The 16658-nt window shown below is 39.4% G+C and overlaps 1 protein-coding gene across 4 annotated transcripts in view; it reads right to left on the bottom strand.

Moving 5' to 3' along the window:
• Positions 1 to 1950: 1950 nt before the first annotated feature.
• Positions 1951 to 16658, bottom strand: part of scn8ab (sodium channel, voltage gated, type VIII, alpha subunit b) — a 55810-nt gene continuing 41102 nt past the window's right edge. For all 4 annotated transcript variants that reach the window (XM_082190296.1, XM_082190298.1, XM_082190295.1 and 1 more), the window contains exons 21-27: positions 15565 to 15687; positions 11418 to 11702; positions 10231 to 10284; positions 9986 to 10123; positions 8406 to 8510; positions 7593 to 7863; positions 1951 to 7495 (exon numbers count right to left, since the gene is read on the bottom strand). In XM_082190296.1, the coding sequence (XP_082046422.1) occupies positions 6339 to 7495; positions 7593 to 7863; positions 8406 to 8510; positions 9986 to 10123; positions 10231 to 10284; positions 11418 to 11702; positions 15565 to 15687 (2133 nt within the window). In that variant the 3' untranslated portion in view covers positions 1951 to 6338. The remainder of the gene's footprint in view (positions 7496 to 7592; positions 7864 to 8405; positions 8511 to 9985; positions 10124 to 10230; positions 10285 to 11417; positions 11703 to 15564; positions 15688 to 16658) is intronic.

The raw sequence follows: 16658 nt of genomic DNA, 5'->3' as shown, positions 1-16658 counted from the left end.
GAACACTCCACCGTTTTTTCATATTAAACTATGTTATTCCCTTAACTAAGACGAGTTGATACATACCTCTCTCGTCTCAGTGCGTGCACTCAATCGCTCTGGCGCGCGGCGACACTTTGATAGCACAGCTTAGCCCAGTTTATTCATTAGGGACCAAACAGAGATGAAGTTAGAAGCGACCAAACACTTCCACGTTTTCCCTATTTAAATACAGTTACACTTCAACTCGGCGCAGTAAAAAGTCACGTTGGTTCTAATGACAGAAGTGAGAGGGAGAGGGGGAAGAGGATTTTTCAGGCGTGACTTTTTACTGCGCCGAGTCGAAGTGCTCCCAAGTGCTATTCCGCCATACATTATAGTTATCCTTTTTACCCGCTTAAAAAAGCGCCATGTTTTATTTTGTGTCACCATACTTGGTTGTGTAACTACTCGTGTAACTCTATTTAAATAGGGAAAACGTGGAGGTGTTTGGTCGCTTCTAACTTCATCTCTGTTTGGTCCCTAATGAATGAACTGGGCTAAGCTAAGTGCTATCAAAGTGTCGCCGCGCGCCAGAGCGATTGAGTGCACGCACTGAGACGAGAGAGGTAGGCTATGTATCAACTCGTCTTAGTTAAGGGAATAACATAGTTTAATATGAAAAAACGGTGGAGTGTTCCAGAAAGACTGCAGAAACAGAGATGAGACACAAAGAGAAAAGCTCAGAAGAAATCACTGGAATATGAGGGGTTATGACTGGGAAAGAGCTTTAATATTAGAAAAGCTTTCCAGCTCTGGAGAGAGAAGGCCTGAAAACAGATGTGAAGGTTGCTTTGATTCCACTCCACGCGTGAGTAACTGGGTTTGAGTGTCATTGTTTGTCTGGAGCTGCTGTGACAACAAACTCTTGTTTGTAATTACTATTGTGTACTGTAGCCTACTTTCTTTTTTCGTTCATCATCTGCGCTTTATTTTTCGTGAAGCATTATTTTTTTGTGCTTCTGCTATGATAAACAGACATCCACTCTTGGATTGCAAGCGCAGCGGAGGCCAGCTAGTGAGAGTGTGCGGTGTTTAGCGCCGGAGCAGGGCGGTTAGGATTGGATGGTGAGTTTTGGAGGCGGAACAATGAAGAGAGGGGTGTGTTTGTTTGGATTGAATTCAAATATCAACAATGTCCAACAGTGTTTTTGAAAAATCGCTTACCCTAACTTTAACAAAGAATAGTCATTATGAATATAAGATTGAACTGAAGAATATCAGCTATGCAATACACTCGCTTTGTCGATCTCTCTCTCATAATAATACAAGCTTCAATGAAACAACTCAACGTTCGTTTGTTGCTAGTTCTAAAGTGACATTTTGGAGGAGGCTTGGGCTCAACTGTTAAAGGTGTTGTATTTTTTTACTTTACTAAAGCATAAAAATACCATATGTTTGCAGATATTTAGGAAACATGTTAAGTTCACATACTTGTTTCACTGAAATACAATGCTACAGCCAGTTATTCTACTTTACCCCCGGTTTCACAGACAAGGCTTAAGCTACTTCCAGAGTAAAATGCATGTTTAAGCTGTTTTAACTGAAAGCAACTTGCACTGAGATATCTTAAAATATGTCGGTGCCATTGTTTTGTCTCGAGATGCACACCAGTAATGTTTTCTTCTAAGGCATGCTTTTAAAAGCTATAAATGCCCTAAATGAACTAAGGCCTAATCCTGGCTTAATCTAAGCACTGTCTCTGAAACCAGGCCTCAGTTTATGAATGTGCAGTATATATAGACCTTATACAAACCTGAATACATAAATTCCAACCCCATGTTAAAGACTGAAACATAACTCGGGGTTTAGAAGGTTAACTATTTTAATTGTGAAAAGCCTTAGCGAGTGCTCTTTCACCCTCCTAAATTATATACTGTTCAACATCATTAACAGAAGAAAACAAAAACAAAAAACACACGCACTCAGGGATAACTGGAAGGCTGCTTTATTGTTTGGAAAAGGTTTCGTGCTCAAATGAAGACAATCTTTCACTGATTCTCACTAAGTCAAGTGGTTGTGCAACACACCCTCTCCTCTCCAACATCAGTGGCAAGAGATAAGAACAACTTTATGAACCAAAAACCACTTGGAATTATTTTCAGCAAATGAAGGAAATAGCATCTCAGTCATGCTACAAAATAATAGACAGAAATCAGTATTTATAGAAAAATAAAAAGAAGTGGCTGAAAATTAACATAAGCTGAGCACAGAAGGCAAACTGTTTCTCTTTCAACAGACTCAACCTTTAAGAGATTAATCGAGTGACCAACACACTCCATTTCCCACCCCATGCTATTTGACAATCTCTGATGATGAAGTCAGGCTGATGCCAGTTAAGTTTTCTTTTTTCTTTTCTTTTTTTCCTCTTTTTGTAAATTTTTTTGTTGTTGTATTTTGTCATTTTTTTTGTTCATTTTTATTATTTTGTAATTTTTTTGCTTTTTAATAGATGTCACAGACATTCTTTAGTTCAGTTCTTTCTCCCAGTGCTCATTTGAAACAAGCTCCACTTGTTTAGGAGAATTTTATGCAACATCATCTACATTTTTGACAAACAAAATTGGCAGCAAAAGGCACCTTAAACAAACATACAAAGACAAGAAAAGCATAATATAAAGCCTAACCAAACCTAAGACTGCAAATTGCATTGCTGTGTATCTAAGAGATGAAGAACAAGCTAAGCTTAAGTCAAGCTGCATCACACACATTTAAAGTGACCAAACGGCCACACACACACACACTTCGTTCCCTCCAACCCCACCCCACACGCACGCTCACGCACACACATACTCGCTTTCTCAGACGCGGACTGAAAGATCATGGCATTTGCCGATTAAGCTGGAAGATGAAAACAGGGTTTATGGGGGAAGAACATGTGGCGTCCAGTGCATATGTACGTAGTATGTGAGTTGGAGATGGTAGGATGTATTCACACAGGGTGTAAATGAATTGCTGGTAGTGCATTCCCCTCCCAAAAACGGGCGACATAAGCCATAGCGAGCAGCCAGTACATCATCGTGCATCGAAAGCTAGACCCGCGCACGCACACAGACATCACTCGCTCTAACCCAAACGTCTCAAACACACACACAAGCGCACACTGTGTGGGCCAGGTCAGAGTTTTGGTCGTTCACCGAATGTATTGCACGAAAGAAAGAAGAACGCGAGAAAATGACAGCCAGTAGTGCTTCCTCTCCACTCCAAGCAGAGGTCAACACAGAGGAGGACAGTGCTCTCATATCATATATACTTACATATGTATATGTGTGCATATATATACACATATGTACATATACATGTATACATAGATACATATGTTGTATAGCTCTATATATGTCTTGATTGATGTATAGATTTATATATACTTTTTGCATTTAACATATATTGGATTCCCCTCTTTAATGTGAAAAGTGTGTCAAAAAATCTACACCTTCTAACAAATATGTCACAGTCTACCTAGTGAGACCAGGGCAATGAGTGAAGCCATTCTATCAAGGTTATAATCATTTTTCAGTATTAGATTAATAGCAGTAGTTTTTTTTTTATAGTATTTCTGTATTTACAAAAAACTATGCATGCTGTTAAAATAAAATTATATATTACATTATTTATAGTCTCTTAAAAAGTTCATTCTTAACTTTTCAGCATTTTGTGCTGCTTACAACATAGCCTATACTGTACAATATATTTTTTAACTGATTTTTCATTCATTTTTGTTTTTAAATGAGTGTATGATCTGTTATTTGCTCATTGTGTGGTTGTTTATACAGTTGAGCCTGCATGGCTGCATAAATGAGAATGGCTGAGCTTTGCTGAGCAGAGTTTTTGTTTGTTTGTTTGTTTGTTTGTTTGTTTTGGTTCAGGTCAACACCCTCGCATGCAGCAACTGGACCATCGACACCAGATGAAAGGTAAGGGAAAACCGCTGACATCACTAACAGAAACTGAAAATGTCGTTGCACTGATGTGTGGAGTTGCCCGGCTCACAGTAAGCTGCTGTGGGACCAGTGCCTAATGGTTATTTGGCATTAGTGTGGTGGTCTACTGATGAAAAACAAGGCTGACCAGGGGTCGAATAACTGCACATTTAAAACCAAGGCCCTCAGTATTTTCAGTCTGGAGCTCATCTCATCGTCAATGCCACAACAACACTTTTATCACGGCCTGAAACCTCTGAAGCTCGGCTCTGTGTCAGTTAGCCCTGCTCTTCTCTCTACATGAGAGTTCAATGTGGTGGGAGCGCTCCTGCTTTAGCTCCGCCCCATATTACAAACATTCTCGCGACCTACTGAAGGCCCTTATTGATCACATCAGAGTCACATGATACATCTGTGTTGTATCCTGAGAAAAATGGGGAAAGTCAACAAGCATCAGTCTGTCTGAAAGTGTCAAGCAGGAGAGGATCGCTCCACTCCTGAGACATTCCAGAAACTTCCAGACACAAATTGCACACACCGAATAATCAGACAAACATCTTTGGCTTCTCCTTAAACAGCTGTGACTGCCAAACCATCCCGCTGTCTCTCTCAAGTCCTGTCCTGTTGTCTTGGCTACAATCAAACCATTGCTGAAGATGTGATGGCTTTATACACGGATAAAAATGTCCGGCTGATCCGCGGGGGACAAACCGTGACGAGACTAGACGTAGACACGCTGCAGAGCTCTTTAAAGTAATATAGCATGTAAAAATCAAATGAAAAAGTATCATAATTCTATTTTTCTAAAATAAAAAAACTGCCACTTTCTCAAAACAGTTATAGATCTTCTCATCTAACCCCTGATGAGGATTAAAAATGCCAACCAACTTGCTACACCCCTAATAATGCCCAAAACTTTGACCCCCACCCCACCCTCTTGCCCCTCCCTGGACCCACCTACCATATGACCCGCAGCGCAGGTAGTGCTGTAGGTGAGGTAAGCAATATTGCTGCATACAAATAAAATAAGAAGCTTTAGGAATTACAGTGTTATTTTTTGTATCATTTTCCTCCAGTCTCCATTCACACACATTCCAACATTTAGTTTTCCCATTCATTATCTCCTGAGCAGCAAAAAAAATGGGATGTCCCTTGTATCCTTCCTCTCCAATAATGTGCCACAATGCTAGTCTTTGTTTCAATGTACGTTAGCCACTGATTAGTCACAGGCATTTTGCACCATCTGAAGCCAATCCCAAATTCTGTCCTAATGTTTGATAATCTATTTCATAATGTTAAGTAGAGGAGAAGATGCAGTCTAGCATCTTAGGCCCAATTCGGGTTTCTCAGTATCAAATGAAATTTGATTTCTGGTCATAAATTTAGCCAGTGGACAGCCTAAAACATCGTCAAGCCACTGTGGTGGTCTGTATTAGTGTTTTGTGGACTATGATTACTCATGCAAAATTTCTGATCAAAACATGCCATCATGCAAGTCATTTCTATGCATTGAACAAGCACAATAATTTATTATTCATTTGGAGATGTGTATTGGGGGCCCCTGGTTATTGCCCCCGGTCCTATCGGTGTGAAAGCCCATGTAGAAAAAGCCTTTTGATGCAGGTATAACAAAGTTATCATGACACAGTTACTGAGGGTGACATGGGCAAAATGTTAAATGTTAATTCATTTTTTTCCTCCCATTTCTCCTTTTTTGCCGCTCAAATAATGTAAAGACCATGTAAAATATATTCGACACTAACAAACGCAAAGAGACCGTTGGAATCAGCCAGACTCTTAGTTTTGTTCCACACTCATGTCTATCCTGCTCACTCTCACGGTAACGTTGAGTTCTTACACATGTGAAATGAAACGGTGCAGACTCCTTCGCAATCCACTTCGGGAAGCCGCTTCTTTCATGAATGAGTGTTTGTTTTCTGCATGGAAAGTTCGCCGACGCAGTTCAGAAGCATGGGATTCGATCCTAGATTTCCTTGGATTATCACATTCCTGCTCGGTGAAGAGTTCCATACTGAAGCGCGATATAGCCCTCTAAAATACACTTGATCAAGTATCGGTCTTTTTAAGTTCGTATTTGATTCTGTTTAAATCAAGTCTTGATGCAACAGTGTCACACAGGAAGCTGATTATGTTTGGTTTAACTTGTAAAGAGTTTTTCAAGCTTTGAGGAACCCCAACACTTTTCTTTGCCTCGATACACCAGTGACGTTTGTAAACAATTTTTTGTCGTGTTACTTCGGCTTTGTTTTTTCCCCTTAAATGAAATTAATCTGTACATCTGTATAGTTTAATCAGGGTTTCCATTCGCTTGAAATGACAGTTTTTGTTATAATATCGTCATGATCATTATCACTGTCCATGAGTTTTATCGCAGCAGTCTTAACACTTGGATTCCCTGACGTCTTTTTGGTTTCGGCCTTTCTCCTTGCGGGCCTTGCCTTCGTTGTTGTCGTCCTGCTTCTCCTTCTCGGGCTTGGTTACACTGTCATAGGATGGCAGGGATGCAGTGGAAGGTGTGCCCTCTTTCTTTTCCTGATTGGCCCCTCCGTTCTCCAGTTTGTTGTTGGCAGGTCGGCGTTTGCAGATGAAGCCTCTGCGCGCCAGGTGGCCACGGTATGCCCTCTGGATCATGACGGCTGACACCTCCTCCTGCTTACGGCGCAACGTGGTGGTGATGGGCTCGTACGACACCTTGGAAGGATTTGCCGCCACAAAGCGCTCCTCCATTTGCTGTCGCATCATATCCAGGTCGCCGCTGTCGCCTAGCACACGCTTAGTAAAGGCAAACAGAATGTCCAAGCAGTGAATGCGGTCGCCACTCACCATGGGCATGTCCATGGCGATCAGCTCGATGATGTTTGGCTTTGGCACACGGAGAGGATGTTCTAATGTATCCGCAAAGTCTGGCAGCTTGGCAAAGGTGATGAACTGCGAAGCATCGGGGTCGAATTTCTCCCAGATTTCATAGAAGGACTCAAAGTCATCTTCGCACAGTGGATCAGCACTCTCCTCAGTGGCAACACTGAAGTTCTCCAAGATGATAGCGATGTACATGTTCACCACAATCAGGAAGGACACAATAATGTACATTACAAAGAAGAAGATTCCCACTGAGGGATTGCCACAGTTGCCCTTAACTGTGGTTCCTGGGTTCTCCTTGTTTGGGTCGCAATCAGGCGGATAGTTCAAGATAGGAGCCAAGAGGCCATCCCAACCAGCTGATGTGGTGATCATGAATAGACAGATCATGCTGTTGCCAAAGGTTTCAAAGTTATACATGTCATCAATTCCTACTTCTCGTTTCACGTAGGCAAAGTTAGACATGCCAAAGATGGAGAAAATGAACATGACTAGGAAAAGCAACAGGCCGATGTTGAACAGTGCAGGAAGTGACATCATCAAAGCAAACAGTAATGTCCGGATGCCCTTAGCTCCTTTGATTAGACGGAGGATGCGGCCAATTCGAGCCAGACGGATTACCCTGAACAAAGTTGGTGACACAAAGTACTTCTCAATGATGTCTGCCAGGAACATACCTGAAAAACGAAGCAAAAGCAAATTACAACATTGTCCATAGCTCAAAGAATGTGAAAGGATATGTCAAGAAAAATAACATTTGGAAACAGCACTCACCCACAATGGACAGAATGACGACAACACAGTCAAAGACGTTCCAACCATTGGTGAAATAGTAGTGTCGCAGAGCAGAGAGTTTCAGGACAAATTCTCCAGTGAAGGCCACAATAAATATGAAGTTTACCCAGTATAATATGTTCTCTGTCTCAGGGGACTGATCATCTGTTTCCACCATCATGGTTACCATGTTAAGACAGATGAGTATCATGATGGAAATGTCAAAGGCCTGCTGAGTGACAAAGTCAAATACCATCCCTTGGACTGGGTTCTGTAAGAAAAGGAAAAGTAGAAGAAATACAGAAGAAAGGAGGATTAGTACGGGGGACTAGGAATGTTACTTAAAATTAAAATGAAGAAATCAGTTGTCAATAACAAATGTAAATAAAAAAATGTAAACTGACAAAATAAAAAACATTTAAAACTGTTTAATGAATGGTTAAAAATATAGTTTAATATAACAAATAAAAGAATACATTTATAAAAAGAATTGATGACAGGCAAATACAAATTAAAAGTAACACATTTTTAAAGCAATGTTTAAATTGCATTTTTAAAAACATTTACATTGAACATTTTCTTTATCCTTTTGCCAAATGCTTTTTTATAGTCTGTCACTGGACAGTTCATGGGAGCAGCCAATGAACTTGTTTTTTTAAGTAGCACTGACATAGATAAAGTAAAAAACAGTGTTCTGTCATACTAATTGGATGCAGTGGTTTATCCAAAAGTCAATTTTGAATTAAATTGTCTGTTTTAACTTTTATCACAAATTTTTGCTGCTAAAAAGATTTCCCAGATCTAAATGCATACCAGAGGTCTAGGAATAGGTTTCTGTGGCTTCTTTGATCCCAGTTTCTTCATGGCATTGTAGTATTTTTTCTGTTCTTCTGTCATGAAGATATCCTGACCTCCAAAGTATAGGGACAAAAGAAGACTGGTTACAACCTGATAATCTTGCTCAACCATATGTGCTCAAATGGGGTACATGTCCATACAGACCCACAGCATAAAATACTAAGGGCCAGATTTACTAACAGTTTGTGCCAGCGCAAACCCTCTTTTGGCGTTAAAAAACTACTGTCAGGATTTACTAAAGACACGCAATAAAAATGAGTGCTAAAAATACGTGAACAGGGTTATTTTTGCAGCTGACCTTATTACATATGCATTTGTAGGAGTTTCCCTTTCAGACACAGTGTAAGGTTTGCACCAGTCAATTTACTGGTATTTGCGCCATTATTTAACAGCCAAAAAAGCATGTCTTAAACCAGATGCTAATTTGTGCCTCTCTTGGTACATTGTGTTGGTCATTATGGAAATGACCTGGCTTGTGTTGTTTCATTTTAAACTTTAACAGAACTCTGCACTCCAATCGGCACTTTTTGGGGGGGAATTGCGCTCCCATGCTAATTTGCACTGTTTAGTCAAATCTGGCCTGAGGCTGTTATTTATTTAGTTTTCACCATTTAGCACTTAACTGAAAGCATGTCTTAGAAAAATATGGACAGAATAGGAGATAACTTGGAATACAGAGAGAAAGGGCCCTATTTTAACGATCTAAGCGCATGGTCTAAAGCGCACAGCGCAAGTTCACTTAGGGCGTGTCCGAATCCACTTTTGCTAGTTTAACAACAGGAAAAATGGTCGGCGGGTCATGGTCTTAAAGGGTTTTCCCTGTTCTCATAATGAGTAATGGGTGTGTTTTGGGATTTACGTACATTAAACCAATCAGAGTCTCATCTCCCATTCCCTTTAAATGCCAGTTGTGCTCGTGCCATGGCAGATTCGCTATTTATATGGCAAAATTTGATCTCCAGAGCACAAACGGAACTGCTCGTGCGTGAGGTAAAAGTGCGCAAGCAGACCATCTACAGGACAAGCCGGATTCCACCATATCTTTATGTACACAATAATAATCTTTTACATTGTAATCCTTTTATTTTAAATATTTGGCATGTTTGTGTGCTGCTGTGCATCCCTGTGTGTTTAATAAGCAGAGTGTACACACATTGTGGATCCGCCTATAGGGGCACATTACTAACGCGCTCATTAAATAACCAAAAAAATATTGTGCCATTGACTTTAGACCAGGTTTCAGTTGGTCAATGGCGCAGTCTATTTATGTTGCCTCAAAATAGCAACGTGCCAACAATGCGCCAGAACACACCTCGTTTTCAGACCGCGGCGCACAAATGGGCGCAAATGCATTTGCTATTTAAACAACGTGCCGCAGGACGTGAAAATTATAACTGCGTCGGACTGAAACTAGCAAAAAACACTTGCGTTGTGCCGGATGTAAGATAGGGCCCAAAGAGCGAAAGTGCAAAGAATAGAGAAGATACTCGGGCGAAGTCAGCTTTGTAGAGGTGAAAAAGAGACTGAACACTTATCTTTTTCTTTTGTTGATTAAAGTTGTCAATGATGACACCAATGAAGAGATTTAGAGTGAAGAAGGAGCCGAAGATTATGAAGATTACAAAATAAATATACATGTAGATGTTGTCCTCATAGATGGGCTGGTCCTCAACCTGCAAGCAACAATATGCAAAAAGTGACTCGCTTGAACTAATGCAGTAGTGTAAAACTATAAAGAAATATAGAGCTGATAAAGTGTGTAACTATAAAACATCTGCACCTTTCTGGAATCCACAGCAGCATACATGATGTCCATCCAGCCTTTGAATGTGGCCTAGGTCACATGGAGAAAAAACAAACTCAAAGCCATGCACAGCTGCAGAAATTAATGTTCTTTATGATTGTTTTATGCTTATGAACTATGTGTTTATTTGGTTACTTGGGTTTATCCTCTTAAGAGTTTATGTACAGGGAGTTGGACAATGAAACTGAAAACCCTGGTTTTAGTATGGTATTGGCTTTTGTGGCCAATACAGCATCAATTCATCTTGAGAATGACAAATGCAAGTCCTCTACAGTGGCCAGAGGGATTTTGAGCCATTCCACTTCCAGAACAGTGGGTCACTATGTGATGTTGGTGGAGGAAAACGTTTTATGACATGCTCCTCCAAAATACCCCAAAGTGGCTCAAAAATGCTGTGCGGGCCATGGGACTTCACTTTCATGTTCATCAAACCATTCTGTCACAAGTCTTGCTGTGTGTATGGTGCATTATCATGCTGATACATGGCACCTCCTTCCGGGTACAATGTTTGAAACATTAGGTGCAAATGTTCCTCCAGAATGGTTCGGTAGTCCTTGGAAGTGACGCCCCCATCAAGCACAGAAGGAAATTCCATGATATTGCAGCCCACACCATCACTGATGCTGAATCACTTCAACTAACTTAATTAACATCACTTAATTCTTCAGTTAATTGGGCAGCTGTGGTTTTGTTTTTTGGATACAATCCGAGTTGGTACCTAAACATCCCTTTCAGACAGCTTCCTTTTGCGTCAACAGTTACTCCTGTTGGATGTGGTTCGTCCTTCGCGATGGTATGCTGACATTACCCGGGACACCATAGCTCGCGATACTCCACAAAGACTTGCTGTCCTGGTCACAGATGAGCCAGCGTGATATGCAACAACAATTTGTCCTCTTTTGAACCCAGATATGTCTCAAATTGTGTTGTGTGGATTGCAATATTTGATATACAGTTGTGCTATTGCTTTGCTAATTCAACCAAGGCCACATGTATATAGGCATGAAACCTTCAACACTATATTGGCCAGTGTTTCAGTTTCATTGTCCAACCCCTGTATTTGAGCAGATTAAGAGATTTGTGTTCCCTGAGCAAGAACTTGGATCATGGTATTCAAACAACTGACACACAAAAGATGTGTGTGGTTAAAGACAATGGCTTACCACTTGCAAGAGTGCCAGGTAACCTGCGCCTACATTATCGAAGTTGATCTTCACGTTCTTCCAGCGAACTTCTGTGTTGTTACTATCGATGAGAGCAAAGCATTCTGTCCTGTTGTTGACAATGTCAGGTTTAAAATACTCCTCTGAAGTTTCATTGAAGCAGTAATAGTACTTCCCAGCAAACAGGTTGACACCCATAATACTGAAGATCAGCCAGAAGATCAAACACACCAACAGCACATTCATAATGGAGGGAATGGCACCCACTAAAGCATTAACGACAACCTACAGAGGGGAAAAAAACAGATTGGGGGATGTGGGCAATGAAGGGGGGATGGATTTCAGTGTTTGAGAGGGAGAAAGAAAAGAAAAAGAAAAGGAGAGATAAGGAAAGAGAAAGTTAGAGCAAAATTTAGCTATTCTGATGTTCAGATGTTAAACATGGAATGTGGATGTCTCCAAGCTCTTTTGAAAGCAATCCAATTTTCCTCTACTACAAAAGCCTCTACACGTTTAGTCAAACTCAAAAAGGTAAACTTATCTCTTTTGGAACAATATCTAGTTTTTGTTGTTCAGTAACAGCAAATAAATTGTATTATATAGGCATTTGTTGATCAGTATTATCAATGCAATCATGCAAATATAGTATCACTAATATAAGTTTGCGAAAAGGTAAAGGCGGTAGAGGTGATTATACTTAAGATTTACTCCTAAGATTTTGACCTCTTAAAAATGAATTACTCAAAAGTCAAATTATAATTTTTTTTTGTTAAAGAGCATGGAAATATACACACAAATATATTATAAATGAATGTAGATTCTAAAGATGACAGCACTAAGATGTAAAATGGTATGGCTTGATCCCCCAAATATAAATGAATACGCTTTTTTTTTAAAGCTTTAGGTTAAAAACAACTACAAAGTGATCATTAAAATGGCAATGGTAATACATACAAAATGCAATACAACTCTTACTGTTAGTGTTTGATTAAATGTTTTATTTAAAGTGAAATTTTAACTTTTTTTTCTTTCTTTTTTTTTTGCAGGAGAGCAGCACTGATTATTCTCAGTTGCATGCTGAATATCACATGCTTTGCTTATTTGCTTATCACGACTATCTTGCTACCTTATTTGCCAATAAGTCAATATTCCTACCCATTCAGATGATTGGATACAAGTATTATTATAAATGCTATAATATCTAAAGAATCCAGAATTCTAAAAAATTTAAGTAATTTGAGTTTTCAAAAATATGAATGGGTAGCAATTTCATGCTTGACAATGGTGAGTCAAGTAGTAAAGAAACAAGCAGAAGCAAAACAATGCTGGTATCCTGAGGACATGTGGAATTCAAATTGTAGACCATTGCCACTTTTGAATTATTATTGCTCATATATACATAACAGCCAAACATTTTTTCTCTCTTGCCATACCAGTACACTGCTTAGTGTCATGAAAGAACCCAGATATTAAGAGAAAACTACCCATCCCATTTGTGGTTGAAATGTAAAGGTAGACATTGTAGAGCAGTGGTTTTCAATCCTGGTCCAGTGTCAGATGGGTCAGATAAGAGAGATATACAAAATGTTCAGAGCCCAGGACCCAGGATTAAAAACCACTGTTGTAGAGGAAGACTCCCACCCTCCCAATCACCTCTCATTTATGGTACACAGAAAAGCTGAGATGTCAGCACACTGGTTACGTGATGTCAAAATGTTCAGCCAGTAACAGTGCATGCAGGGCGTCAATCCTAGCAACAGCCATGCCCCCCCACCCCCACATAGTTAGTTAATCATGTCCATGATTTTTACTAACTTATTAGTAGGGTTGGGTATCGTTTGAATTTTAGTGATTCCGATTCCGCCTCTGCTTATTGATTCCGATTCTTATCGATTCCCGGTTTCAATTTCCAGTAAGGTAAAAGCATTTAGTCAAACATTTATATCAAATATATTTATTCTGTGTCTTTTGGCAAAACATTTAGTTGTAGCTGATTTCCACGCACAAAAATCAGCAGCCAACAAAAAATCAGCAGCCTAAAGAACAATAACAGTTTCTTATGGTTTTAATAAAAATACCACAGCAAAAACAACTAGACTAAATAATATACTGTACATTTCAAACATTATTAAAGACAAGTAAACAGTAATAAAATAAGAACAAAAAAATACAACTGAACAGAGTTCAGGTACAGAAATTGTAATCAAATGTAAAATAACACTGCATAGTTGCCTTTTAAATAAATCAAATATAGATTAATCCTTATAAGAATCATTCAGTCAAGATCACAGAGTGATTTTCTTTTTCTTTGATTAATGTTAATGACACAGTCTGCAGCAGATTTATTTGGCTGGTGTCACTTTAAGACCTCATGCAGGATCCAATATACTGTTACACATGCCTTTTCTTTCTCAACTGTTTACGTTCAATTAAGACAAAACCGACTGTGTTTACGAGGATATTTTGACAGAATTTTGTGTGTATTTATGCATTCAAGAGCAAGAAGACACGCACAAGAACTCAATTTAATATCGGGCACTATGTGAGAGGCGTCTCTCTGTGTGTATGCTTAGAATGTGTGCGCAAAGAAAACAGCTTTCGGTGCGAATGCCGAATTGAGTTATCTTTCTCGTCTTCTTGAGCTTGAAAATGGTTTGAAATCACATTAGAATTTGCACACCGCAATCGATAAGCGGAATCAAAATTTAAATTGTATTACAAATATCAGATTCCTGACCTTTAAGTATCCGATTCTAGAATTGGAATCGATTTTCGTTTTCCAAACCTATTAATTAGTGATCCTTACACAAATCAGGGTCCTCAAAGTTCAGTTCAGGCCTTCATAAATTAGTGCAACTTAAATTTATAAGTGTATGAATCTATCAAAAGGATGCCAATGAGGTGGTTATGCAATCTCAGAGATTAGCTACGACAGAACCACGGAGGGGAACATGACTTTTTGCTTACACCTTCAAGAACATGCATTCTTCATGATATGCGATGCAAAGAGATGAAACCAGATTATGAACAACTGAGTGGATACAAAGAACAGTAATTAAGTACTTGAGTGAAAAAAAAAAAAAAAAAAAGATTAGGCTACAATAATCTAGTTTTAAATCTGATGCAAATTCTAAATTTCACTGATTAATGAACAATTAAGAAACCATTCTGCTGTCTAATTATGTTGCTTTTCTTTGCATTACCTATTAGTCCTTAAAGTTTGGCTTCAAGGACTGACAAACTTATTTGACATAAATGAAAAACAGGTTTGTTACACAAAACTCCTAAGTGAGGAAAACTGATGGATAAAAATCCAATAAGATTAATGGATTAACATGCTGTTAGATCTAACGATCTGGCTCATGTTCTTGATATTTAACCCTAAAATATGGTCATCTGGACCTACCGGCAAAGGTCTTTGCCTAATCAGAATACATTATAAATGACACATTCTGAGAAAAAGGAAAGCTGTGTCTTTTTTCCCCACAGTATTTGCTAATGACTGGAGTAAGGATGCAGGAATGGATGGATAAGTATTGGGTTGCAAAAAAGAGCATGGTGAAGACAGAGCATGGGAACTGGGGTTCAGGCTGGAGGACGACTTGAGCAAATGACAGAGGTACTTTGAGAGAAACAATGAACCATTAAGGCATTTGGATGTTTGAAACATCACAAAAAGGCCTTTGACTAATGTTGCATGAATGGTAGCGATCTTAGCCCAATTAAAAAAACTGAAAAAAATAAATTAATGGTTGTGATGAGGCAGCTTCATATAATATCCTCTCTCACTAAAAACCATAAGTTTCCCCAAAAGTTGCTATAAGATTATTTTCTATGTCAGTTGAATGGAAAATGAATTTCATTATTCTTCCAGACATCAAACAAATCAATAAAAGGAAGCTAAATCTTCATATTTCAGCTGCATCATGACGCAATGTTGAAAAGGTTTTCCATGCGAAGAGTTTTCAAATACATGCACTTGAAGGATAGGTTTAGCCAAAACAATGTCATGTGGATTTCCAGAATCCTGGTAGGTTTGCTTATTCTTCTTTAGCTGTGATTTTGCTTTCTGCACAATGGTGGTTTTCGGCATGCAGTCGTGTTCTCACAGAGTGACTGGCATGCATAAGGCAGCCCTGGATCTTACCCTCATGCCCTCAAACCGGGACAAGGCTCTCAGGGGCCTGAGAGCCCTCAAAGTCCTCAGGGACTTTATGGGGCCCAAGTCTGAGTAGCCCAGCGCATTAGCTATAAGGCTGACTATAGACACCTATACAAAGAGAGAAAGAGGAAGGGAGGAAGAGAGAAAGAGATGGGCCAAAGTGTTAGAGTCAAGGAGGATGTCGGGGAGAAAGAGAGAGGACCCTATTTTGACACTGAGCTGGAGAGGCAGTAAACAGATATATACATACATATAGAAGGGTTTGCTCATGTATGTATGCATATATGTGTATTCAACAACAGAGAGAGAAAGAAGGAGAGAGATTCAGGTTAAACATGGGGTTAACCAGTCATAGGTACTGTATGTTGGGCGACCCAAATGTTTGCACTTTTGATCTTATTGTGCGATTCATTTTTGATATCGCAGGCAGACGAAGCTTGAAAAGCAGCTTACAGCAAACCTGGAAGGAAACTTGTGGTTGAGAAACACAAAAAACAGAGGTGAAGGGACACATATAGAGAAGAGGTGTGCACAAACTTAGAAGCACATTCACTGTACTTTGTACACACAAAATACACACAATACGTACAAACACCAACCGTGTACTGTACAGACGAGACCATTTGAGAGTCATTAGGGTAACAGGGCAGTTTGGGAGAGTAAGGAGGCAAAGAGAGAGGAACTCCTGTAAAAGAACAAGAGAGTCCTAACAGAGACCTTACCCTGGACCCTCAATTCCTGGCCCTCTTATGCCCCCTCAGGCCCTCTGTGTCCATCAGCACTATAGAGAGACAAGGTTACAGTACCTGTCAGGGACAATAACTAGCAATTGGAAACACTTGCGTTTAGGACTTTCATCCACACAGAACACAAATTTGGCCCTGCCAAATTGCTGCATACCAAAACAGGCTATGTATGTAAACATGGGCAGTCATGTTGATGTCTTCAAGGTTTTGATCCCATTTCCAAATTACCAATTTTTGCAGCCTAATTTACAAAAATATGGCTCATATATACTGTATGTAGCATTTTTTTTAAAAGCAAGGAAATTCCTGCTTCCGATAGTATCACCGTTTCAA

This window comes from Leuciscus leuciscus, assembly GCF_965113295.1.
Source record: "Leuciscus leuciscus genome assembly, chromosome: 14".
NCBI lineage: Eukaryota > Metazoa > Chordata > Actinopteri > Cypriniformes > Leuciscidae > Leuciscus > Leuciscus leuciscus.
Note: the sequence above shows the minus strand (reverse complement) of the source record. Positions and strands in the feature narration are given on the sequence as shown.